A 27,847-nucleotide genomic window follows, 5' to 3' on the forward strand; every position below is an offset into this window, starting at 1 on the left:
AGAGAGCACCAATAACAGATGCATGAACCCTTGAAGGCAGCACAACAGGCAAAGTGGCAAGACAAGTGGCATCAACATCCTACAGCACAATGAAGGGGGAACATAGCAAGCAGAAAGACTAGCACCAACACACTGAGGAACCATGATAGTGGCAAGAACACCACAAGGAGTTGAGTGAGTCATCTGGTGTATGTCAGCAAGGCAGAGTGGCAGAAAGGTGATAGCGGCAAGACAGGCTGGCAGAGCGGAGGTAGTTTGGTCCCTGTGGTTTTGATAGGGGCAAGACAGGCTGGCAGAGCGGAGGTAGTCAGGTCCCTGTGGTTTTGATAGGGGCAAGACAGGCTGGCCCCAGGGAGAGTTCCCTTTCCTTTGCACAGGAAAGGGCTCCCTAGAATGGGTTTTCCCCTAGAGTGGGGAGTTTCCATTGGTGTCTAGTGAGCTCTTACTGGTTTTTTAAAATCTGGTGGAGTTAGCAGATATACAAATGAGAATTTTCAAGCCCAAGGCGGAGGAGGGTGCCATGTGAACAGCGGTTCAACATGGGTCAACAGGTACTAAGAGAGAAGGCTACCCCGGGGAGAGTTCCCTTTCCTTTGAGCATGAAGGTGCTTCCCGGAATGGGTTGGCCCCTAAAGTGTATAATAGTAAAAATTGTTAGGATTTAAGCATGTGCAAGCAGATCATGACTTCCTGAGCAAGATGGAGGAAGTTCTCTGCTCTGCCCTGGAAACTGAAAGAAAATTGTTTGTTTTAATTAAGGATCCATGCTGTGAAGGATTATTATTTTGAATTGCCAGAGACTGAGGGTTCCATTTGCAATGAGGGTTCAGCCGTTAGGACCAAGAGAAGCGCTGACATCATCTCCCACCCAAATCTACAATATCAACCTATGTTGACTTTGTAGTTTACACAGTGCCTCTGTAAACTATAGGAAGACAGAGAATGAACTAGCTTGCAACTATCACCTGTTTTCTATAGTACTAGAAACATTACTGTTGGCACCTAAGAAAGATTTTGGGAACATGGCCCATATTATGAAGGTCATGAAAACTATTGAGCATATGAACTATGCAAGCTCCAAACATCTGAAGTCAGCTTTTTATGTTCTTACATTCCAAATGTTGCGAAACAGGAAAAGAATATTCTGGAAAGAAGTGATGCACAAATACATGAAACTGAAATTAGAAATACTAGTACTAAACTCAGACAGGCACAGAGTTTGAGGTCAGGCCCTTGTAGAGACGTACGGCCTAGACAGTGGATGGACAGGCACAGCGTTTGAGGTAAGGCCCTTGTAGGGACATATGGCCTGAACAGTGGACGGACAGGCACAGTTTCAGGTTAGGTACATGTACTGATATTATCTGGAGCATAGGAGGCAGTTGGAGCTGCTGCAAGGCTTTCCATTACTTTTATTCATCTTGCCATTCACAGGGAAAATTTGTAAAGCCAAGCAAAAGCAGGTTTATTTTCAAAAACACTGGCATTTCAATCAACTCTGGTGCCAGCCTTGAGCGGTGAGGGCTCATGATATCCCTTGTCATTGAAAATACACATTCACTGGGCATACTGGTTGGTGGACATGACAGATATCGCTGAGCCACTTTGGCTAAATGTGGCCATGTCAGAAAATATCTTAATATTTTGTGCTTTATTGATAATTACTTATATTTAGTGAAGTCAGTAATCAATTAGCCATAAAGAAACATGTTAGCATTTAATACCCATAAGCCTTTACTTTTAAAAGCCATGACATTGGTCATGGCTGTGCTGAAAAAGCTTCAGCACATAGCTTTCACCTTTCCCCTACTTAAAACCTCAAGATTTCACCTTTGTCCCACTTTCAGACTTTGAGAGTACAGTTGTTTACCACTTTCTCTTATCTCAAGTAAGAAAGCACCTGCATTTTATGACATTGAGCATCCTAACGCAGGTGTCATGATTGACCACCCTAAAAACAGATGGCCAGCCAATTAAGTGTGACAGAAGGGAGTGAAAAAGATTTTCTCTTAGAACTACAAAAGAAATCCAATTAAAAATCAAAAATGGGCGAAGCTATAAACAGAATAAAATTTAGATGTGTTGATGGAAGTGTAACAGCGACCCTGGATCAAAGGGTCTTAAGTGTATAAAACAGTGGCAGTTTGAGGGAGAGGGAGAGGTGCTACTTAGACTTTCTTCGCACGTGATTGAGAGAGACACAGAGCGGGGTGCTTCAGATAAATTGGTAAATATAATTTTTTATTCAAGTATATGAGAACCTTTAAATTGCTATTGTTTCTACATTGGCAGATGTATTAGAAATGTATTAATTTCTAAAAAGATGACATTAATAGACATTTATCTGATATTAATAATTTCAATCACTTTTTAATGGTTCTTGCATTGATTGTAGGATATACTCTGGTAAAGTTAAGATTTGAACATAAAAGTGATTCTTAGTCATTTAGAGATATTTATTCATGCCTTTCTGTATCTGTGAAATAAAGAAAATATTTTTACAATAAACTGACTGGTTTATTTATGCATGATGTGCTGCAAGAATTAAAGGTTAATAAAAAATTTCTGTGGTAGATTCGAACACACCTCTGAAAGTAAACTTTTTGTCTCAAGGCAGAAAGGGTAGGGAAATAGAAGTGGAAGTGGGATATTTTATCCAGGCAGGATTCCCTGGTTTTAAATTCTGCTAAGGGTAGAAGCCTCAATACTTCCATTCAAAATTTACCACATGGCGCCCAACGTGGTTTAAATCTCCTGTAGAATTAAATATTATTTTCCAGTCATGTAATTTTGCCTTTTGCAGCAGTTTTTATAATTGGTTGCAATGGCTGACCCTTATAGAATTAGAGCTTCTCAAGAAGCAACGTTCCGTAAGTGGGTTGAAGCCAATCATATCAGGGAAGATCAGTCCTTTGTCCTGCATTTACAAGTGGCCAGTGACTCGTCACCGTGCTTTCATGTTGACATTTGTCGTTTAAAAGCTCTTACTGCACAGGGCAGACACCAGGGGCTAAATAGAAGAGCGGAAGAGGATTTTGTTCCTTTTGCTCTCCCTGATTGTCAGATGTCTTTTTCACTTGGTAAATGCTTATTTGTAGAGAATCCGGTAATTCCGGTTTCTGAAAAAAGAGGGGGCTTGGCGTTCACTGAACCGCGTCCGCCTCTTGATGCTATTTTGTCCTTTGATGCCCCGCCTGTGGATCAAATTCCGGCAGGAAAAAAGAATGCGTTTTATAATGCCCTATTGCACTGCTTTCAAACGCTCAGAGATCATTACGGACAAACCTCGTTTTCTTTGGGGACGCCTGGAGAATTCGGGACCCGTAGTGAGATTGATCGAAAAGCAGATAGAGTAAGGCGGGCTTTGGGGACGCTTCCAGCTGATGTTAATCTGATACCTGAACATCTGGCCACTAGACTAGTCGCGCTTGAAGCTGTCACTGGTGCCTGTAATTCTCGTACCAGACATTATATTATTTCTACTCTGATGCCACAGAATTTGGTTCCTCCCCCCTCATTCTGCGAAAGTTGGGGGAGTTATTACGGGTGGACTTATCGTTCGATATTTGGGAAACCGTTAATCACAAATCTCGGTGAAGTGCTGCGTCATATTTTGCAAAAGTTTGGTATTTCAGCTGCATATTCTCTTGGCATGCTGGTTACTATGAGTAATTTTGATCAAGTATGGGAGATTTTAAAAGACGTCATGCCTGATACCTCTATTCGTATTGATCTTAGTAATCGTTTAAGTGCATTGGCCCCGGCAGATCGACATGAGCAGTTCCCATTCATTATCCAGCAAGTCTTCGAGGCGGCTGGTCGTCCATTAATCCCTTCTAAGCCTCTTAAACAGGCTCAGCTAGGGTCTGACAGACCCAGGGAAAGGGGCAGAGAGATCCAGCGCACGCAGCCTGAGAAAACTTCAAGACGGGTGAGTTTTCATTTTAGGAATCCTTCTTCCCAGGATAGAAATCAGAGGGACAATAGGGGGTTTGGGAATTCTAGGCAGGATTATACACCCCCCCCTCCACGAAATCCCTCTAATACTGGGTGGGTTCCCCGCTATCCTGTGAGGGATAATCGTGGGACCCCTCCTGCCCGCTTTCCAGCTCCTGAGAAACCTCCAGCGGTGTCCGGAGCTGTAACTAAGGCGGACCGCCCTCCCCCTTCTTCTCACAAAAAGCCTGTGAAGCGAGCCACTTTCCATGGCAATGCTGGCTCCGCGTCTAAACCCCCTGTGGATCCAGAATAAGGAGCAGGGTGATCTATTTGTGGGCATGATGGACTCAGGTACTACAATTAATATCCTGACTAGAGAATGGGATACAATTCAATATTTAAATGAAAATGTCACAATTACTATGTTTGCAGGGAAGCATTCTCAAGCTCCCTTAGCGACTGTAGAAATCTTTTCCCCTTACTTCAAAGGGTCCCGTACCATAAAAGTGGCATGTTTATTTGATGAGGAGGATCCTTTTGCAATTTATTACACACAGGCTGCTGTGCCTGTTTTGCCTTCTATGATGTTGGAGGACCCCCTTTATGGCTTTGAGGCTGTAAAAGCTTCATTTTCTCCTCAGCTCAAATCCATCATTGGAGAGGCTGAGCTGCAGAATTTGTTTACTGAATGGCTTAAGTTAGGAGTCGTTCAGCTCTATCATACCCACACTGGTTTAGTGCAGACCCCTAAGCCGATAGAGATAGTTTTAAATAAGCCTTTCAGTCCTCAAAAACAGTATCCTGTCCATAAGAAATTCTACAATGATTTAAATATTATTATTTCTCAGAAACTTACTCAGGGTGTTTTAATTGAGGAATATTCTGAATTTAATTCACCCCTCCTTCCTGTGCCCAAACCAAATGGGAGTACTCGTATGGTCATTGACTATAGGGTACTTAACGCCTCTTCTGAGACAGTTGCGGCTCAGACTTTGAATCCTGCATCTACAATTGATAATTTGCCACGTCCTAGGTGGAAAGCCACCTTGGATCTAGCTAATGGTTTTTGGAGTATTCCGATTAGCACTTCCCCTGTCACTGCATTCACATTCAGGGGTAAGCAGTATCAGTATACCAGGCTCCCTCAGGGTTTTAAAAATTCCCCTGTTTTATTTTCTGCTGCCGTTGAGGAACTCCTTCAACGACATAACATTGATAATGCTGTTCCTTATGTTGATGATATATATCTGGCTTCTGATAAGCTGGATGTGCTTTGGGATTCTGTAGTTCAACTAATACAGGTACTGGGTGAGGAAGGCTTTGTAGTTAATTTTGCCAAAGCCAGAATTGGTTTTGAGGAAGTTAAGTTTCTGGGATTTTTAATCGGGGTGGCAGGTGCTAGCCTTGCCCCCACCCTCCAAGAAAAGATTATATCCTTCCCGGTGCCTAAGACATCTCGCCAATTGCAAGTAATCATGGGGACACTTAATTTTGCACGTAAAACTGTGCCTAGTTTTGCCTCATTAGCAGCCCCCTTGTATGATTTGCTTAAAGGAGATGCCGTTGTGGCACGTGATTGGACTGCTGTTCATTCTGAATGTTTGAGAGCGCTGCAAGAGGCTGTCAAAGTTTCAGCCCCTTTGGCGCACCGTAAATCATCTAAAGATTTAGATGTCACGTTGCAGGTTTCTGACTCTCATTTCTTGGCTACAATCAGTAACCATGCTGAATCTCAGCCCATATGTTATATTACACATACTTTCTCTCAGCCTGAGAGGAAGTTTAATGTTGTGGAGCGTACACTGACGGCTGTCAGATATTGCCTGTCTAAAGTCTCTGCTCTTGCTCAGGGTAAGATTATTCATTGTTATACTGGGATTCCTCAGTTACAGGCTGTCACTCGCCATTCCCTCCCAGAGAGTAGGGCTCTCTCCACACGCTGGGTGCAATGGCGTGCTGATCAATATAGAGACGATGTGCAATTCCATTATCAGAATGGTTTGGCTGATTCTGACATTATTTTAACTTGTGAGGATCTTTGCTTAACTACTGAGACGGATAGGCTCCTTCCTCCTATTTATCAGAAGGTTCAATTGGTAATTTTTACTGATGGTTCTGCCACACCCTCGGGTGACTATCTTACTGCATTTTTTGCTGGTGCAGCTAATGTTATTTTAACTCCTAATAAAAGGGGTCAGTGGAAAGTCTTTGCCACACATACATGGCGATTAGGTGATATGAGTTCACAGCAGGCGGAGCTGATTGCCTTTCAAAAGGCTTTGACACATATTGAGCAAACGCCCAATTTGGATCCTGAAAGATCCGTTATGGTTTGTTCTGATTCTACATATGTGGTGTCTGGGTTTAATTCACATATGAAAGTGTGGGAAAACAGTGACTTTTTAGATGTTACAGGCAAGCCTATTGCACACAGAGCTCACTGGAGATTAATTTTTTCTATTTCACAGAAACTTACTGTGCAGGTGCTTGTCTTGCATGTGCCTGCTCACCAGACCGTGGGCTGGTACTCTCGTTACAATTCTTTGGCAGATGAAGCAGCTAAATTGGCTGCCTCTCAGCAAGAGATAACTGTAAGGGCACGTCTTGCTAGGCATGGCTCCTTACATTTGAATGCGGCTACTTTGTGCCAGCATTCAGATGGGGTTTTGACTAGAAGTCAGGCAAAGAAAATGGTCAGTGACTGTTTGGATTGTCAGCGCACAAATCCCAAACGGACTGGACACCCTTATGTTGAGGGGATACTTCCACGGGGAATTAGACCAGGGCAGGTGGTCTATATGGATCATGTTGGTCCCCTTACTTCTTCCCGTGGTTACAGACATATTTTGGTTGTACTTGATTCCTTTACTGGCTTTGTGTTTCTATTTGCACAGAAACGCATTACTGCTATTGTAACTGTTAACCGTCTGGCTATTGTATTTGGTATTTTGCCTTTTCAGTTTCTTTGCACAGACGGCGGTCCAGCCTTTAAAAATGCTGAGGTTGAGACCTTTTGTGCTGATCATAGCGTTACTCATCGATTCTCCTACCCACATCGTCCAGAATCTAATGGAATGGTTGAAAGGCTTAATGGTGAGGTTAAGCGTAGTCTGCAAATTTTTGCTTTGCAATCTAACCCCAGTAATTGGTACCTTCATCTTCCGGAGATCCAAATCCGGATTAATAGTACCATAACTGCCAATCATGAAGCTCCCGCTATGTCTCTCTTTGGGTTCTCTATGCTTGAAAATATGGCCTCCTCAGAAGCTATGGTTACTTCTGACAAGGCCTCTCGGAGTCCAAATCCTTTTCAGATTGGTTCCGTAGTTTTGAGCAAAACGCATGTTCGTGGCTCTTTAGAACCATACTGGTCTAATCCCTTTATTGTTACAGAACTTCTAGGTGACTCGGGACTGTTGCTTTCTGACTCTGAGGATCCAAAGAATAGGAAAGTTGTGTCCATTAGAGATGTCAAGTTGGTATCCGAGACATTGGGGTTTTCCGGTACCAGAGCCTCGGTTCAACCCCCAGCCTCTGCTGCATCCGCAGTTTCCGCTGATGCCAATGGGTCAGGAGGATCTACCGCTGCCCAGCGCTCCCCCTGCTCCAGCAATTGATGTCATTCTCAGCGGTGACATGGCTGTGCCTACCCCGGAGCAGGACGATCAGGTCGTTCTCAGTGTAGCTTGTCCCGCATCTGAGCGTCCTCCATGTTTCACTCGCTTTCAGCAGAAGCTTTTGCTTGCATGCTGTATGGTTTGTTCCCCAATCAGTACCTTTTGCATGCTGTGTTTCTTTTTTACAGACCTTATTGTAAGTATGTTATTGCTTGCTGGGTGCTTTTAATTATTGCATCTCCTATCTCACTATTTTATCTCTTATCTAATACCCAGCTGCATTCCACCTTTTCTCCCGCAGCTTCACAGCAGCTCCGTTATTCACACTCACATGTCAGTAAGCGCTCACCTTCTGAGCCTTTGTCTCTTCTGGCAGTGCCTTTGCCTTCTGGTGTTATTCTTGTTCCATACCATGGCTGGCTGGTGCAAGATCCTGTTTTATTGCATATTGATGTTCCTTTCAGGTTTTACACTCACCAGGTTTGGCAAGGCATCTCTCCGGAGTCCCTGCCTGCGGGTCTAGAGTCCAGACTTGTTGCTCTGTTTCTGCAGCTGGAGCGTTCCTCCCTGCAGCTTTCTTCCATCACTTCGGAATCTCCTCTTGATGGCTTCCGTGCAGAGTTCTGTTCGATTAGATATCAGAACTTGTTCCTGGGTTTCAGAGCAGTGAGTGTCAATCTTACTGGGATCCTTGAGACTCCGTCCTGGAAACTGCAGCACTGCTCTCAACCACATATTGGTGCTTCTGAACAGTTCCAGCGGCTGTTTGCCCTTCGTCCTTGTTTTCATAATGGATCTTGTGCCTGCATCAATCCCCTTTCGAAGGTGCCTCTGGAGGACTCCTTGTCTGGCTCTAATTATGAATTTTCAGGTTTGATTAAAGGTCTCATTTTCTCCTGGATGGACATCTTTCCTGAGGTAACTCTTTCTTACGCTAATTATTCCACATGGGGGGGAGAGGATACAGGATTCCCCCTTCCAATGATTAAGGACTCTCTGTCTTATGTTTGTAGACTACCTTATGAAATTCTGTTTTTAAATAGTACACATTATCATGTCTTTTGTGATGAATTGCCTGTCTCTTTTACACATTGGCGTGGAATTTCTTTTTATAATTTATCTTTGTGGAATAATGCGTGTGGGAATAATCCATTCTTTTGTACCCGTTCCTCGTCCACCCAGACAAATTGCTTTTGTTGCCCTAGTTGGCAATATCAGGTTAATCTTTGTAATAAAAGGTTTTCTAATAGGGTATGGGGACCCTTCTTTACTCAGGAGGCTAATTTTTTTCAAAATGCACCTGTGCTAGGCCGGTCTTTGACCGCTGCCTGTATCAGGGGTTTAGCTGAGGGGTTAAATGACACTCAGGTTACTTCTGTGTTAGATTTAATTGTACAGACAAAATGGCTGAATGACTCATTTCCCTTGCCCGCTTGGGTGATGAGAACAGCCAACAGAAAACGCAGGAATGCTTTGAAACAGGAGGTTCAAAATACATTCCTTAATCTTAATGATAGAATTAAAACTGCTATAAAAGGTATTCAATCCAATGAATATCAGCTAAGAGCAGGTATTTTTCAATTAAGGGATTACTTAGCTCAAACCTTACAGTTAGGGATTGATGCCATATCCACAACTGATGAGAAAATACAGGTTCTAGCAAGAATAGAACAGCTTACTCACTTTATTGATGGTCTTACTTCCCCAAAACCCAAATGGGGAGACCTTCAATTGGGAAAAATATTAGAGGAAATAAACCTCACAGCTGAGCAAATTCAGTATGCCCATGTTGAGGCTTCACAAGTTATTTTGCAGGTCAGCAAACATGAAATGGGAAAAGAACCATGGGCAACCTTAGGTTCAACCCTAGTACAAGGGGTCAGACGTATCTTTCTCCCAATCACTACTCAGGTCTATAAACGTTGCTGGGAAATCCAGAACTTTGGTCAGTTCTTGGAAAGCTCAAATGGAAGCAACACCTGGATTAAAACAATTAAAATCTTTGAACCAACCCACTTGTGTATTAATAATGCTGGTTATCACTGGATCATAGCACAAGGTTGTCACAAAGTTCCTGTAACTGTGTGTAATTCCCTGGTGCAGGTCTCTAATACTTGCCTCACACTAGAGGGAGAAGCTGATTGTCCTCTAGAACCGAATCCCGGTCCTCTAGTAGAAGTTTTTTTGAAATTACCCAATGGATCTTATATCCTTCGGTCAAACAAAGCACAGTGTGGGTTTCAACCGGGAATATTGTATTTAGTTACTGCACTATCTGTCATTAAGTGTGGACCGTGGGAGTTTTATCCTACACTTAGTGCCCGGTTAACTGAAACAATAAAGTACATGGAATTTAAACCAGTACAATTCACTGAGTTAAAAATGTTATTGACTCATGTTTTAAATGTAAATGTATTATTAAGAAATTTGTCTTCACTTTGGTTAATGTCAGAGGATGAGTTTTTACAGCATCTGAGAATGATAGAACTAACAGCTAGTGAATGGGAGCTGATCCTAGACGAGCTACTGAAGCCAGAGGTATTTTCAAATGCCCTGGGTCGTGCTTTTTCTGGATTAGTGGGTGGAATAGCTAAAACAGCTGTTGGTGTAGTTAAAACCATAATGGAAGGGGCAGGTGGACTCCTTCATGACTTAGGGATCAATTTATTCCCATTAATCTTGGGAATCGTAGTAATAATTGGTGTTCTTTTCTTCTGTCTTAAGAGAAATTAGAACGAAGAGCAGCGAACCAGAAATGGCAGGTGTAAACTCAAAGATACATATTCCAGCTAATCCTAGGAAGAATGCGATGATTGTCTGCCTGGGACCTGATCTCATAAATGAGTATGCTGATTATGGAAGCTGGATGTATTCAGAAAACAATCCTGATACATGTGCACCTTATTATCTGCATAAAAACTGTGATATTTTATTTAAGTTCCCACAATATTCCTATTGCTGGACTTGGCCAAGAAGACTGGCATCTGTTCGTGAAGCACTACGAAGAACCTTGAGTGCTCACATTTGTCAGTGTGCTCCCTGGGAACTTGTGCCCTGCTACTTCAATATCTACTCTTTGGCAGAATATCAATTAGGATATGGACATGGCCTATCAAATGCCAATCCTGTTGCTTCAGATGGAAATTCAAGAGCCTCCAGCCCGGGGTTAAGCTCGAATTGGTTTCCAGTACCTAGTCCACCGTCTTTTGTGACGGATGAAGAATTAGATCCAATACACCTTGCTCCGGCTAATTCTCTAACAGACGAAGGACAAGACTTTATGCTTTGGCTGAATGCAGCTCTCTCCTCTGAGGATGATCAATCAGTCATTCTCCAACATCAGCAACCAAATCCTACTCAAGATTCTGCTCCGACTAGACCAGCAGTGGAAGGCGAGCAAACAGATTCCAATATCTATAATTAGTCAGACTGACTTCACAGATATCTGAAACGTCTGATCCGGCTGGATCTACTGAGAACTGTGAATAACTGTCTATTATTGACTGGACTGGTATGTGTCTTATTCAAAATGCACCTTGCCATTTCAGGATCGTAGCTCGTCAATTGGTAAGTATAATAGGCATTTAATGCCCACAGATCCCTACACATGATGGAATCAGTGATGACACATCACAGATTTCTGACCCATAAAGATTATTTTAATTATGAACCCTCATCTTATTTGACTGGATGAGTAGCTTCAAATTTAAAATTTACATTCCCTGGGTATGAATGTTCTCTATTTCCCATAAGGAAATATTGAGAAACTCTTTATATCTGGTTATTATTAGAAACTAACTCAGATTTGTCAACTCATATCTCTTTATATTCAATTTGGTAATGTAACCAATTTTTATTACACTTGTATTATTACATTTGATTTTCACTTGTATCTATGCAATGTTGAGCACTGACACAACTTATTATATGTAGTTTATTGTGTGATTATTTTCCCCCAGGCTTATTAGTGCCTTACTGATTTATATGTACCTAGCTATGTCTAGTATTTGTTTTACTGACTCCATGGGGGGGTGTCAGAAAATATCTTAATATTTTGTGCTTTATTGATAATTACTTATATTTAGTGAAGTCAGTAATCAATTAGCCATAAAGAAACATGTTAGCATTTAATACCCATAAGCCTTTACTTTTAAAAGCCATGACATTGGTCATGGCTGTGCTGAAAAAGCTTCAGCACATAGCTTTCACCTTTCCCCTACTTAAAACCTCAAGATTTCACCTTTGTCCCACTTTCAGACTTTGAGAGTACAGTTGTTTACCACTTTCTCTTATCTCAAGTAAGAAAGCACCTGCATTTTATGACATTGAGCATCCTAACGCAGGTGTCATGATTGACCACCCTAAAAACAGATGGCCAGCCAATTAAGTGTGACAGAAGGGAGTGAAAAAGATTTTCTCTTAGAACTACAAAAGAAATCCAATTAAAAATCAAAAATGGGCGAAGCTATAAACAGAATAAAATTTAGATGTGTTGATGGAAGTGTAACAGCGACCCTGGATCAAAGGGTCTTAAGTGTATAAAACAGTGGCAGTTTGAGGGAGAGGGAGAGGTGCTACTTAGACTTTCTTCGCACGTGATTGAGAGAGACACAGAGCGGGGTGCTTCAGATAAATTGGTAAATATAATTTTTTATTCAAGTATATGAGAACCTTTAAATTGCTATTGTTTCTACATTGGCAGATGTATTAGAAATGTATTAATTTCTAAAAAGATGACATTAATAGACATTTATCTGATATTAATAATTTCAATCACTTTTTTAATGGTTCTTGCATTGATTGTAGGATATACTCTGGTAAAGTTAAGATTTGAACATAAAAGTGATTCTTAGTCATTTAGAGATATTTATTCATGCCTTTCTGTATCTGTGAAATAAAGAAAATATTTTTACAATAAACTGACTGGTTTATTTATGCATGATGTGCTGCAAGAATTAAAGGTTAATAAAAAATTTCTGTGGTAGATTCGAACACACCTCTGAAAGTAAACTTTTTGTCTCAAGGCAGAAAGGGTAGGGAAATAGAAGTGGAAGTGGGATATTTTATCCAGGCAGGATTCCCTGGTTTTAAATTCTGCTAAGGGTAGAAGCCTCAATACTTCCATTCAAAATTTACCACAGCCAGACAGTGGACTTGTGTGCCAGCAGATCTGTCTGCATGTCCTCTGTGGCTCTGAGAGATACTGTGTCACTGACAGTTGTGCTGGTGTCTCCTTTGCTTGGGTTGGCTGAGAGTCACTCATGCCAGCTGCTTTCTCTCTAGCCCGTAACAGAACAGATGATTCTTTATGGGCAAAATGCCTTTGGCATACTGAAGTGGAGGAGGAGGAGGAGGTACTAGCTGTCACTGACAGAGTGCTGCTCCTGCTTGGGCTAGCACAACTCTGAAGTGCCCGCCGCTGTTTCCTCCTCTGCTTCATGCCTAATCTGTCTCTGCTTATGGCGCTCTTGATCACAGACTTCTGCTAATAGCAGGTCCTTCACAAATGAGAGACAATTGGACTGTAGGGTGAGTTTCCCTTTCACAAGGGGATCACAGACTCTGGCGAACATGTATGTGTGGTCTTCTGTTAAAGGCCTTAATCTCTCTTGTACCTGCTTCTGCAAAAAGTCCAGACAATGCAGCACCTCATCTGTCATTCCCTCTTCCTGTTTAAAGCCCTCCAAATTTTCCTCCAGGAAATTAACTATAGGGATGATGTCAGCCAAGGTGGCACTTCTGGAACTCAGCTCCTCCGTGACATCCTTGAAGGGCTGCAGGACTTTTACCAGCTGACTCATGACTAACCAATCATGATGCCCTAGGGGATTCTGCACACCTATGCCCATTGAACCAGAAAATTCATGAAGGGGTGTCTGCAGCTCCACTAACCTCTGTGGCATCATAAATGTGGAATTCCACCAAGTGGCAATGTCTTGAATGAGACGCTTGTGAGGCATCTCCAAATCAGTCTGCTTTTGTCGGAGAACCTCCCCACCTTCACACTTCTGTGGAAGTGCGCTGCTATGTTCCTGCACTTCTGTATTAACATATGCAGGTATTCATTCTCTTGGTGATTGGACTAACCCTAGAGCTGACTTCACTACCAGGTGCAAAACATCGGATGTTCTGAAAGTGCCCGTCATATATTGCCTTTACCATGTTTGCACCATTGTCTGTGACAAAGAACCCTGCCTGAGGATTCTTGTCTTGCTGGTGTAGTTGCCAGCCCACCAGCATCTGTCTGATGCATGCTAGAATATTGGCTAAGGTATGGGCCTTGTCCGTCAGGTGGGTGTGCAGTAAAGCCCACCTCCTCCCTGATATATGTTCACTAATAGAGCTGCTGCCTGCCCTGCCTCAGCCAGGTCCCACCAGTGTGCTGTCAGGGAAAGGTAAGAGTATGCAGCATTCATGGAGGTCCAGATATCACAGGTGAAATGCACACTCCCCTGTGCCTTAGCTAGCAGTGCTTGGGTGTGACTTTGACACTAGTTGTACAGGCCGGGGATGACCTTTCTGCTAAATGTGGTTCTGGAGGGGACTTTGTAATTTGGAACTAAGACCTTCAGCAAATGCTTGAAACCCACATTCTCCACTATCTGCAAGGGCTGGTCATCAAGGGAAATTATTTCCCCAATGCTCCTGGTTACAACTTTTGAGGTTGCCTGCCTCCAACCCTGGGATAGCATTACCTCACAGCACCACATTTCCTCCATGTGGGTTGTCGCTTCTGCCACATGGCAGGGGGCTGCTGGCCTGCCACCTGACTGCTAGAAGGGGATGAGGGCATGGGGTGACTCTGCTCCTTTTCAACCACTTTACGCTGCCTGGAAAAAGGGGTCCCCTGACTGGTACTGCCACCATCCCCAGATAGCAGTACTGTTGTTGGGTTTTGCCCCTTCATATGATGCGTCATGCCAAAATTAGATAGATGTCCCATTTGCTTGCCTCTGCTAATAGCCCTGGCACAGTAATTACACTGAGCAAAATGCGGGTCCTCTGTCACTTTAAAGTGGCTCCAGATTGCAGATTTCTTTTGTGATCCCTCTCTATAGCCTTTGGGGTGGATGCTGGCACTGGAGCTGAAGTAGTGGGTGCATCCTGAGAAGCAATACCAGGGACATCAATCACACTCTGTGCCTGCGCTGACTGCTCTTCCTCCTCCTCATCATCAGTTTCATCTCTCCCCTGCTGCACTGAAGTGGAGGCTAAGACAGGACTAACTAATCCTCCTAAACCTTCTCCAGCTATTACTTCTTCCATTTCTGATGATGAGAATCCCACACAAGATGATTCTTCATCAGAATCAGAAGCAAACAGTGCTTGCACTACATTGTCAACACTAAGTCGAGTCTGCTGTCGCACTGCTGCTTTTGGGCGTCGCCATTTCATCTGGCATGACTCAGCCTCCCCTTTCCTCACCTCCAGAACTACAGGGTCAGAAACAGGTGGTGGCGATGCATCATCCCTAAATTTCATTTTTTTCCGGATGGAACTGCCTGCCCCTCTAGAGATTTTAGATTGGAACAGGTCCCTTTTTAACTTTAATGGGGGACTAGCACTGCCTTTTGAAGTGACTCCTCTGCCAATCCCAATCACTCGACCATGTCTAGCTTTCCCTGACATTATGGATTTAATGTCACTGCCTACTAGGGATTTCAATTAAAATAATTATTTCCAAAAGGGGCCTAATGGGGATTTGGCTTCAGAGAGCACCACTGCAAAAATGCTCCCAGGCCCACGAGGCTGTGCCTGGATGTACACTAAAACTAGGACCACTGTATACACATACCAAGCTTATAACTACAAAAGAGGCCCACTGGGGATTTGGCTTCAGAGAGCACTGCTCTCCCAATAATATATATGAGAGTCTGCAAAACTGCCCAGTGCCCACTGATGTCCAGTGAGTGCACTGTCTTCTTGGCTTTAAAGAGCACAAAGAGACAGCCTGAGTTCAATAAAAAGAACTGCAGTTAAATAAAAAGGATGGCTTGCTTGGCACAGCAGCAAAAAGGAAGAAATATCTTTTTGAATGGAAAATTCTATCAAAGTAGCTAGCAATTGAATATATCTCCCACCCACAACACCCAAATCCTGCTTGCAACCTACCCCAGTGGGTAAAATGTAAAAATAACCAGCAACATGCCACTTCTAGCAGCTTGTCTCAGTGGCACAGACATAGAGACTGTCTGAGATCAATAAAAAAAAAAAAGTGTGGTCAAATAAAGCATGGCTAGCTGTGGCACTGCAGCCAAATTGAAGAAATATCTTTTTCAATGGGAAATTCAATCAAAGTAGCGAGCAATTGAATACAGATTTCAAACATCAAAATATGCTCTGAGTGCAGCCACCTCCCCGGACTACTTCCCAAGTTCATCCCTGCAAAGAAAGTGCATGGCACGCTGCGTGCTTAACGTATAAATAGTAGGGATGTGAATCGTTTTTTGACGATTTAAAATATCGTCCGATATATTTTAAATCGTCAAAAATCGTTAGAGCCACGATACAATAACAATTCCCCCGATTTATCGTCAAAAAATCGTAAATCGGGGGAAGGGGGAAGGCGGGAAAACCGGCACACTAAAACAACCCTAAAACCCACCCCGACCCTTTAAAATAAATCCCCCACCCTCCCGAACCCCCCCCCCCAAAATGCCTTAAATTACCTGGGGTCCAGAGGAAGGGTCCTGGTGTGATCTTTTACTCTCGGACCTCCGGTGCTTGTAGAAATGGCGCCGGCGCTACCTTTGGTTTTTCCCCCAAGCTGGCCAAAAGTCCCTGGGGGTCCAGCGGGGGTCCGGGAGCAATCTCCTGCTGCGAATCGTTTTTCCGTATGGAAAAACGATTCGCATGCAGGAAGTCGTTCCCAGACCCCCGCTGGACTTTTGGTAAGCCTTGTGGGGGTCAGGAGGCCCCCCCAAGCTGGCCAAAAGTTCCTGGGGGTCCAGCGGGGGTCTGGGAGCGATCTCCTATGCTCCTGACCTCGGGGGAAAAAAAACAAAATGGCACCGGCGCTATCTTTGCCTTGTCATATGACAGGTCAAAGGTAGCGCCGGTGCCATTTCTACAAGCACCGGAGGTCCGAGAGTAAAATATCACACCGGACCCTTCCTCTGGACCCCAGGTAATTTAAGGCATTTTGGGGGGGTTCGGGAGGGTGGGGGATTTATTTTAAAGGGTCGGGGTGGGTTTTAGGGATGTTTTAGTGTGCCGGTTTTCGATTTACACGATTTTCACGATTTTCACGATATTTAAAAAAACCCAAACGGCAACGATCCGATTCCCTCCCCCTCCCAGCCGAAATCGATCGTTAAGACGATCGATCACACGATTCACATCTCTAATAAATAGTGCTGCGTCATCAGGAATAGCGTCAAAGAGCACTGAGTGAGAGCGGCGATTGGCTGCATTAGAAAAATGCTTACATTGCTTACATTGCATTCTGGTCTCCTTGTCAACCTGTCTGATCCACTCTATGACAGGGCTGTGAGTTCACTTATGACTCACAGGAAAGGGCTGGTTTTTGCTATCTCCTATTTCAAACGGCCGCTAAGAAATCACTGCGAGCCAAATGGAACTAATATGATATGTTGCATTCTTGGGGGATCGCGATGTGTTTGACAAACCCACGAAAACAATGAATAGGGACTTATGTGTTGCGAATTGCCAATGCATTGAAAACGAACACACATCCCTAGAGGCTAGAGCAGGATTGAGTGCAGCCCATTGAGGTCACTTGCTGGCAAGGCTCTGCCTAGCAGACAGTATCATTAAAATAAGTACCACAATTGTTCTGTTTATCGGGAATCTGAAAGTCTTCATTAATTTCTTTGCATCTTTCTATTAGTTAATTGAATTCAGTGATTTTATTTCTCTCTTTGTTATACCAGACTTTGATCTGCTCAGGATTTGCCCTGAAATCTACTCCTCTTTGATTATTTATGCAGCTTCACAAACATCTATTGAGAAATGGGGAGAAGCTACATTGAATGATTGACACTAAAGATTTTACTACTCTTCCTTTTGATGCCATTTTACATCATGGCAATCTGCCCAGAATTCAACAAAACACGTGCCAGCTAAAATTAAAAAGTTTTCTTGATTGCTAGGTACAACTATGAAACATTCTGTAAGGAGAAATCCACATATTCATATGTACTCTAAAAAATACATTAAAATAGTAATATCAAGAGTGAAAGACTAACATTTCTAAAGAAAGTTACACAATATGTTTGATCTACTGCATGACCCTATGGGCATATGTTTTAAACACCTGTATTCAAAGGCCATAAACAGGTCTATTTTTCTTTAGATATATTTGCACACATTAGGTTTAAGAATCCAGTTAATTTGCGTATTTTGTTTATCCTGAAAATCAGACCAGTTGGCCTATGAGGACAGGCATTATAAACTTGTATTCTATTTGATAAAAAACAGAACCTCAACCAACACACAGTGAAGTAACAGCAATGTGAAATGTTAAGTATCATTGTGCAGGTAACCATTTGGGAGTCTAAGATGGCAGTATGTACGATCCAAAGGAGTCATTGTAGAGGTAAGTCACAAAAACTGTTGGATGTTAGAGTGTGGGAATGTGGTTCTCTTCCCCACAAGATCGTGCAGTAAGGTTTATCGGTACTGTAGAATTTTGTTTCTTTTCATAAATGGTTTTGATCTAACATTCTTTTGTAATGTTATCTGTTCCCTTTCTTTTCTGAATGATATAATTACTGTATCAATAATATACTGCACTTGTATATTGTTGCCACAAATAGTTATGCAGAATCTTTGCATATGTCCATATAGTTTCATTTCTTAACTGACCCCAGATTAGTAGCAGTACCTGACCACCCTTCCTTTTCTGCCTCTCCCCCACTGGAGTGTGACTCAACTATTATAGCAGCTGAAGAAGTCATAAGGATAGATAGAAAGCATGTACATTCACAGTTCCTATGGCTGCACTTCTAATTTATAAAATTTGAAAGTTTGCAATAGGGAGAAGAAAGAGCAGTTGCAGGGACTATTAATGTACGAACTCTCACCTCTGTCCTCAAAGGCCAGGCCATTATCTTTGCTACCACTGCCCATCCCTAGGTACTGATGCTTAAGTTTTGAAAGTGAAAGAGAGCACATTGGCAAGAAGAGGGAGAGAGCAGGTATGCTGGGAGAGAAGGCACTGCTCAGAGAAGAGGACGATATAGAAGGAATACTGAGAACTGAGGGGGAAAGAGCAAGAGAAGCACTGGGGGAATGAGGAGAGAAAACACTGAGGAAGGTAAGGATGGTGGGAAAGTGAGAAGAAGGGTTTGCAAGAGCAACGATGAGAGGTGGGAAAGAGGGAGATGGAGCAATGCAACCTAGTAGTTAAAGGAGGGATAGGTGGAAGATGGACAGAGGAAGTAGGAGGACAAAAGTTGAGATGTTGATGGAGGCAGGGAACAGATAAAATGTAAAGAAGTGATATCAAAGAGAGTGCATAGATATCAACATATTAAAGGACGTGATAGTTGGAAAAGACAGACTAGAAACATAAACAGGACCTTTTTGAAATAAGGACTTTTTCCTGTTTTTGTGTAGATGGAAAATATTTTTTGAATAAGATCCTTATATTGAAAGGAGCCATGGGGGAAAAAGCAGACAAAGTGAAAAGAAAGGAGAGATTGAGAAGAAAAAGTATACAGAAAAAATATTTCAATATAAATATTAAATTATGTAATTGTCATAAATTTTCTTTTAATTATTGTGTATTGGATGGATGTACACTTTGTTAGTAGCTTTAAACATATTATTTAATACTTATCTCATAGAAACATGACCAGTGGAAAAAGACCATATGGCCTATCGAGTCTCCCATCCGTCTAATTTATGTAGCCCTTACAATTCCCATCACTCCCTCAGAGATCTCCTGCATTTATCCCATGCTTTCTTGAATTCAGAACTGTTTTCATCTCCACTACCACCACTGGGAGGCAATTCCTTGCATCCACTATTCTCTCTTTAGAAATATTTTCTAAAATTACTCGCGTCTACCCCCTTTCACCCTCGTCCCATGACCCCTCATTCTAGATCAGAGATGATGAACTCCAGTCCTTGAGTGCCACAAACAGGCCAGGTTTTCAGAATATCTACAATGAATATGCATGAGAGAGATTTGCCTGCACTGCCTTCATTGTATGCAAATCTATCTCATGCATATTCATTGTGGATATCCTGAAAACTGGCCTGTTTGTTGCACTTGAGGACTGGAGTTCACCATTGCTGTTCTAGAGCCTCCTTTCGGTTGAAAGAAGCTAGCCTCCTGTGCACAGAAACCTTTGAATTATTTAAATATCCCCTATCATATCACCCATATCTTGCCTTTCCTCTAGGGTATACATGTTTCGATCTTTAAATTTATTGCCATATGATTTAGAATGAAAACCATTGATAATTTGAGTAGCCACCCTCTGCACAGACTCCAACCAGTTTATATACTTTTGAAGGTGCAGTCTCCAGAATTGTAAACAGTATTCCAAATGAGATCCCAATAGGGACTTGTACAAGGGCAATATCACCTCCATTTTTCTGATGACCATTCCTCTCCCTATGCAGCCAAGCATCTTTATGGGGTTTTTTTCTGTCACTTTATCCACTTGTTTGGCCATCTTAAGATCATGAAATACAATTGCCGCCAGATCCTGCTCTTCTTTTGTGCTTAGAAAATGTCATCTCCAATACTGCACTTCTCCCTTGACTTTTTATAGCCTAAATGCATTAATCTGTATTTGGTATTAAACCTTAACTGTCAGTCTCTTGATCATTCTTCAAACTTTAGTAGATCCCTCCTCATGTTTTCAACACCCTCCTGGCTGTCTACTTTGTTGCAGATTTTGGTATCATCGGCAAAAAGAAAAACATTTCCATTATGTCGCTCATAAAATGTTGAAAAGAACCGGTCCCAGGACTGATACATGAGGCAAACCATTAGTAATGTCCCACTACTTTGAGTAAACTCCATTTACCACTACTCTTTATCGCCTCCCACTCAGCCATTTCCATACCAAGGGTGTTCAATTTATTGATAAGTTGCCTATTTGGAACCATGTCAAAAGCCTGTGTAAAATCCAAGTACACTAAGGGGTAGATTTTAAAAGAAGCGCGATCAGCCTACTTTTGCTTGCGCATCAGACTCAAGCAAAAGTACGCTGGATTTTAGTAGATACGCGCGGAGCCGCGCGTATCCACTAAAATCCCTGGATCGGCGCGCGCAAGGCTATTGATTTTGTATAGCCGGCGCGCGCCGAGCCGCGCTGCCTAACCCGTTCCCTCCAAGGCCGCTCCGAAATCGGAGCAGCCTCGGAGGGACCTTTCCTTTGCCCTCCCCTCACCTTCCCCTCCCTTCCCCTACCTAACCCACCCGCCCGGCCCTGTCTAAACCCCCCCCTTACCTTTGTCGGGGGATTTACGCCTCCCGGAGGGAGACGTAAATCCCCGCGCGCCAGCGGGCCTCCTGCGCGCCGGGCCGCGACCTGGGGGCGGGTACGGAGGGCGCGGCCACGCCCCCGGACCGCCCGGGCCGTAGCCACGCCTCCGTACCCGCCCCCAAAACGCTCCCGACACGCCCCCGAAACGCCGCGACGACCGGGCCCGCCCCCGACACGCCCCAGACACGCCCCCCTCCGAAAACCCCTGGACGTACGCGAGTCCCGGGGTCTGCGCGCGCCGGTAGGCCTATGTAAAATAGGCTTACCGGCGCGCAGGGCCCTGCTCGCGTAAATCCGGGCGGATTTACGCGAGCAGGGCTCTTAAAATCCGCCCCTAAGTCTAGTGCTTTCCCTTGTTCCAACTCTCTGGTCATCCAATCAATGAAATTGATCAGATTCATCTGACAAAATTTACCTCTAGTTAAACCATGCCGCCTCAGATCATGCAATCCATTGGATTCCAGAAACTGCACAATCTTCTGTTTAGCAGTGGCTCCATTAATTTGCTTATCACAGAGGTCAGACACTAACCAGCTTGAAGTTCCCAGTCTTCTCCTTACTTCCACTTTTATGAATTGGAACCACATCTGCCTACTCCATCCTCAAGAACTATTCCCAACTCTAAAGAAGCATTGAAATGGTGATTCAGCAGAGCTGCAGGACTTCTCAATACCCTCGGATGTAACCCATCCGGCCCCATCACCTTATCTACTTTGTTTAGTTAGCGTCTCACAAAACACACTGTTCTGAAAATCTGTTGAAGTTTATCTCACTATCAATCTTATTTGTGTTTGTTTTAGGTGGTCCTGCTCCAGGCCCTTCCACAATGAACACCGAACATAAATATTTGTTAAACAATTTCACCTTTTCCTTCATTATCCTCTATATATTCTTCCCCTTCATCTCTGAGTCTCACAATACCACTTTTGTTCTTCTTTCTATCACTAACTTATTTATAAATATCTTGTTCCCCATTTTATCAAATTGCTATTTTTATTCCATTTGACTTTTTGCATTTCTGACTACTTTCCCAGTTTCTCTTAGTTTTTCCACATATTGTTGTCTGTCTTCCACTTTCTGTGATCTCCTGTAGCTTATGAACACTTACCTTTTCTCCCTTACCTTTTAAGATACTTCTTTAGAAAATCATAGCAGCCTCTTTTTCCTCTTTCCTTCATTTACTTTCCAACCAAAAGGTTAGTCGCCCTTATATCTCTTTTTAGTTTTGCCAACTGCTGCTCTACTTCCCCTAGATTTTTCTTACCAGCTAATGACTCCTTGAGGTACTCCCACATTTTAACAAAATTAGTTTTCCTGAAGTCTAGGACCCTTGCCTTTGAATGAACTTTTACCTTTTGTGCTCTAATACTGAACCACACCATGTAGTGATTACTGGATACTGCCCCTGTGGGTAAATGCCAGGTCCAGTATTTCTCCTTTGGAATTTAGAATAGAAAGGACCCTCTTGGTGTCTTAGGATCTTCATTATTAGGGCAATTTTGCAAAACGTATTGCTGTGGAACAAATAGCTGAGGTATGCAATTTGTTTAAATGAAGAATTTTGTCATAACTGTCTGGAAACAAAATTATTTTTAAACCTGCACCTGGAGTATTAGATCAATTGTTCCCCATTTTTATAGGTGATAAACATGTTTTTCTGTTGAAAGAGTGAAAAAAATCACATGATGCTCCATCTAAGATAGAGGACAGCTGTCCTTGGACCTAAAATGGAGGATAGGGCATAGTAATCAGTATGTGTTTATATGAAGGAATAAATCTCTTGCCTGATTGGCTGTATGAGGTGATGATGTCATGAGACTATGATGAAAGGAAATGGATGGTAATGTATTGATTTGCTGTGTATGTGGGAAATGAAAATGTAAATTGTATTAAGGAGTTGCCTTTTTTTTTTTTAATCTTTCTGTTAGAATTGTACTTTGTGTAATAAATCACCTGAAAGAGGAAGTTTTGGTTTCATGTCAGATTATTTTGGTCATGTCTCTCTGAATTTAAGAGTTGGCTCTGGAGACAAATTGGGACCTGGAGATCAGTTTTATTCTGAAGCCAGGAATTTTTATTAGGAAATAAGGGACTGGTCTTCCTAATTCCTATACTTCCTCCTGTAAGGGTTCCATTGACAGAACAATTCTTCTTGAAGAGAATCAAGTATCTCAGCTAGAATGTACCAATCAACATCTGGCAGATTAAACTGCCCTTACAATGGCACTTCCCCTTTCATAGCAAATTTGTGAATATCCTCTAATAAATCTCTATCCATCTCCTCTATCTGTGATGGAGGTCTCTATATTACACCAATATAAATAGATATTCCATTTCATCTTTCCAATTTAACCCACAGCACCTCCTCCTTACCTCATAAGCCCTGCAATTCTTTTGCTTTAGTATTATATTTTATGAATAATGCCATGCCGCCACCTTTTTTCCTTCCTATCCTGAACTTCCTGACTAGAATGTAGCCCAGTAAACTATATCTTAGTCATGATTTCATGTGTTCCAAGTCTCCATGACAACCAGTACATCTAAAACAGCTTCGTCAATGATTGCCTCTAAACCCGGGACTTTATTTTCCATACTATGAGTATTAGCGTACATAGCTTTACAGATACTGTTCTTTTATTAGTTCTATATCATGCACTGTGTAGAAAGTACTGTTTTTTATTTCTGTCATTTTGATGATATTTGAGTGGGAGTAGGAGATGTGCTGTAATTGTTTCATCCCCTTTCCCTCTCTACCTTATCTTCCTGAAGCCAACAGTCCAAACTTGGGCTGCCTGATAATTATGATTCTGCTTTGTCAGAAACCTTTATGTTATGTAGAAGCTTACACACATTTTATTTAACACCAAAAACTGAAACAAAATGACAGCAGTAAGAGTTCATCCATATTTTGGAAGTGTTTCGAGTCATTATTCTGTCATTTTAAATCTTGGCACTTCTCGCTGAGGCTCTGAAAAAAAGCTGACTTTATTTGTTTCCATAGGATAAAACATGAGGCTGTCAGGGTTTTTTTTTTTTTATAGGCTTATGCATTTTTCAAACTCTTGCACAATAAATAAAAATGACTGGGTGAACATTTCACCAGGATTTTGCCAGTTTGGTTCTATAACCTGTCCTCATGGAGCCCCAGCCAGTCAGGTTTTCAGAATATAACCATGAATGTGCATGAAATATATTTGCATGTTTTTGCTTCTATTACATGCAACTATGTCATGTATATTTGGTATGGATATTTTGAAAATCCAAGGACTGGAGCTCCCTGTGGACAGGTTTGGGAACCACAGGTCTACAGCAGTGTTTCCCATTCCTTTCCTGGAGGCACACTTAACTAGTCTCTCCTTCTCCATATCTGTAATGAATTTGCTTGAGATCTATGCATACATTGGAAACCCTGTGTCTCTAAAGCTGTCTTATACATATTTATTGTGGATATCTGGAAAAAGCAGGGTGGTTAGGTATGCCTCTAGTGCTGAGTTATGAAATACAAATCTAGAGGATGATGCATGTTACAATCTGGTGGAATATTGGTGTGTTAGCTCTCACTCATACCTGGGAACATTTGATTTGTGGTCATGCTGTGATTTCTGTTAATTGCAGAGAAGTAAGTATGTGAGGGAATCATTATAAACCTTCTCCCCCCCCCCCCCCCCCCATATCTCCTGCTACTTTACCTCTCTCTCCCCAGCAATCTTTCCATTCCCACCTCCCTGACCCAGCACTACCCTCTCCACCTCTCCATCCCACTCCCTTATAAATCACTCACAGTTCTCTTACATTTTCTGTAAGGTGTCTCCTCTCCCTCTACCCCCCCACACACCCACACACACACACACACACACACACACACACTCTGCCCATAACTGAAGCTGAAATCCTGGGATCATAGACATCTGCAGACTAAACTGTGTCTGCTTCAGCTACTCCCCTCCTGTTTCTTCTCATATGCTGCCTATTGGCACTGGAGGGGGGGGGGGGAGGAGTGAGGCTAGAGTTGGATATGTCAGAGCAGAAAACAAGTGTTCTGTTCCTTTCTCAAGCCGCTTTTCTTCTGTGTATTATTAATTCTAATTTGATTGCCTGCCTTTCCCCAAAGCACATGGTTCTGAAGGGAAGCTGCTGGGGCAGTAAAAAGCATGTCCTTGCCCAACATTTTTCAGTGCTCGGAGACCCCAACAATATATGCAAATTCCTAGTGTCTCCAAGTGAAACCTAGAGAGTTCCAAGGTGTGGTTACAATATTTTAGATGTAAAATCAGAATACTGATTGGTACATCCATTCCAGTCTTACTGCAATTTGTATACGGATGTTTGCTCCATTAAGCTGTCTGGGGCAGCAACTCAGATAACATTTTTGGTGATTAAAAAAGCAAGTTAACTTTTAAGAAGTGAACCAGGAGGATACACTGGGTTGACATACTTCAAAACTCAACTGGAGGACACACCCTGCGAGCTATGAAGCATTACAGCCTTCAGGCAACAAGACAAAGGCTATAATGGTTACAATGGTATCTACTACTGCTTTGCTGAGTCCTGAGCATGCTCACTAATCAGTCATGTGACTTCAATCAGCCACTCACAACTTGTTCTGTTCTCATTAGAGATGTGCTTCGTTTTTTTCTACCGGGTCGTTTTTCGGTTCGAATACTTCGTGGTATAATTCGGGTCTTCTCGTTTCGTTTTCGGTTCGTTTGCCCGAAAACGAAACGAGAAACCCGAAACCGGACCGAAAAACGAATCGGTAATGAAGCGAAAAAAAAAACCACCCCAAGCATTTAAAAACATTTTTAAGCATTTTCGTACATATATAACAACCCCCCCCCATCCCGATCCCTCCCCAAGACTTACGAAGATCCCTGGTGGTCCAGCGGGGTCCCGGGGTCCATTTTCCCTCCGTGCCCTCCGTGCCCGGTGTGCTGTGCTGCAAGCCGTGCGCCTCAAAATGGTGCCGAATAGCCCGAACTACCATGTCACAGGGGCTTTCGGCGCTATTGGTCAGCTCCTGTCACATGGCCATCGGCGCCATCTTGTGCTCCTATCATGTGACAGGAGCTGACCAATGGCGCCGAAAGCCTCTGTGACATAGTATGGGCAAAGGCTATCGGCGCCATTTTGGTTACTGGCAGCCGAAAACGAAATCGCTTTCGGACCCTTGCTGGACCCCCAGGGATTATTGGCAAGCCTTGGGGGGGGGGGTCAGGAGCCCCCTCCTGACCCCCCCAAGGCTTGCCAATAATCAATTTTGAAGTTTGGGACTGACTTAATATTTCTGCATCTCCTTGGATGTTGAACTAAATATTTGGAGTGCAGTTTTCTGCTCCTCTATTGTGTTTTTGTTTTCTTACCACAAAATGTGAATGACCAGATTTAACCCAGCAGGAATATCTCCTGCACAACAGGCAGACCCCTTTCAGTGGAAAAGAGGCTCTGAAACAAGGGGTCATGAAAAGAGAGTGAAAGGGGATAGACCCAGGAGTAATCTAAGGAAATATTCTTTATAAAGTGGTGGATGCATGGAGCAGCCTCCCAATGCAGCTGGTGGAGACAAGGACAGACCCAGAGTATTTCTGACAGAGAGGCAAAGACCATAAGGCTGAGCAGGAGATATGAATGGGCAGACTGGATGGCCATATGTTGTAGGGATGTGAATCGTTTTAGGACGATTAAAATTATCGTCCGATAATTTTAATATCGTCTTAAACCGTTATGGAACACAATACAATAGAGATTCTAACGATTTATCGTTATAAATCGTTAGAATCGTGAGCCGGCACACTAAAACCCCCTAAAACCCACCCCCGACCCTTTAAATTAAATCCCCCACCCTCCCGAACCCCTCCCCAAATGACTTAAATAACCTGCGGGTCCAGCGGCGGTCCGGAACGGCAGCGGTCCGGAACGGGCTCCTGCTACTGAATCTTGTTGTCTTCAGCCGGCGCCATTTTCCAAAATGGCGCCGAAAAATGGCGGCGGCCATAGACGAACACGATTGGACGGCAGGAGGTCCTTCCGGACCCCCGCTGGACTTTTGGCAAGTTTTGTGGGGGTCAGGAGGCCCCCCCCAAGCTGGCCAATCGACTGCAGGAGGTCGTTCAGCGAGGCGCCGGAACCCTCGCTGAACGACCTCCTGCAGTCGATCTCCTGCCGGCGCCATTTTCCGTACGAAAACGATTCACGGCGGGAAATCGCTCCCTGACCCCCGCTGGACCTCCAGGAACTTTTGGCCAGCTTGGGGGGGTCGGGGGGGGGGGGGGGTTTAGGGGGTTTTAATGTGCCGGTTTTGCGATTTTACGTTTTTTCGATTTTTCACGATTTTTCACGATATTTTACCCCCCCAAACGGCAACAATACGATTCCCTCCCCCTCCCAGCCGAAATCGATCGTTAAGACGATCGAGGACACGATTCACATCTCTAATATGTTGTTTATCTGCCATCATGTTCTATGTTTCTAAATGAAGGATACGTTATAAAGGGTAGCAGTGGAAGCTCAGCACACATGATCCTTCCCTCACTGCTGTATCACAGGATTCCTCCATGTAGATGAATTTGATTAAATTTGTTTTTTATTGCATTTTTGTTACATACACAAAATCTCAGCCGTGGTGAGTTCTTATCCACCACCCAGAAAAGAACAAACAAAGTTCAAACAACAGGTTAGAAACATGGAAAATACTCCTAACCCCCCCTCCCCCATCTGATTCCCCATCCTGTCCCCTCCCCAAACTATTACCATTCTTCATTATACTATAGGTTCGATAACTTATTGCAGTTAACAATTATACTGCAAACTTTATGTGGCAATAACTGT

General features: G+C 43.0%; 1 protein-coding gene across 1 annotated transcript; it reads left to right on the forward strand.

The window, feature by feature from the left end:
• The first annotated feature begins 7,575 nt into the window (after window positions 1-7,575).
• Window positions 7,576-11,709, forward strand: LOC115097154. The gene is made up of 3 exons (XM_029612711.1): window positions 7,576-7,690; window positions 7,858-8,474; window positions 10,281-11,709. Exons 1-3 carry the CDS (start codon window positions 7,576-7,578, stop codon window positions 10,287-10,289), a joined length of 741 nt encoding a protein of 246 aa, XP_029468571.1. The 3' UTR covers window positions 10,290-11,709.
• Window positions 11,710-27,847: the final 16,138 nt, after the last annotated feature.

This window comes from Rhinatrema bivittatum, chromosome 1 (assembly GCF_901001135.1).
Source record: "Rhinatrema bivittatum chromosome 1, aRhiBiv1.1, whole genome shotgun sequence".
Taxonomy (NCBI): Eukaryota; Metazoa; Chordata; class Amphibia; order Gymnophiona; family Rhinatrematidae; genus Rhinatrema; species Rhinatrema bivittatum.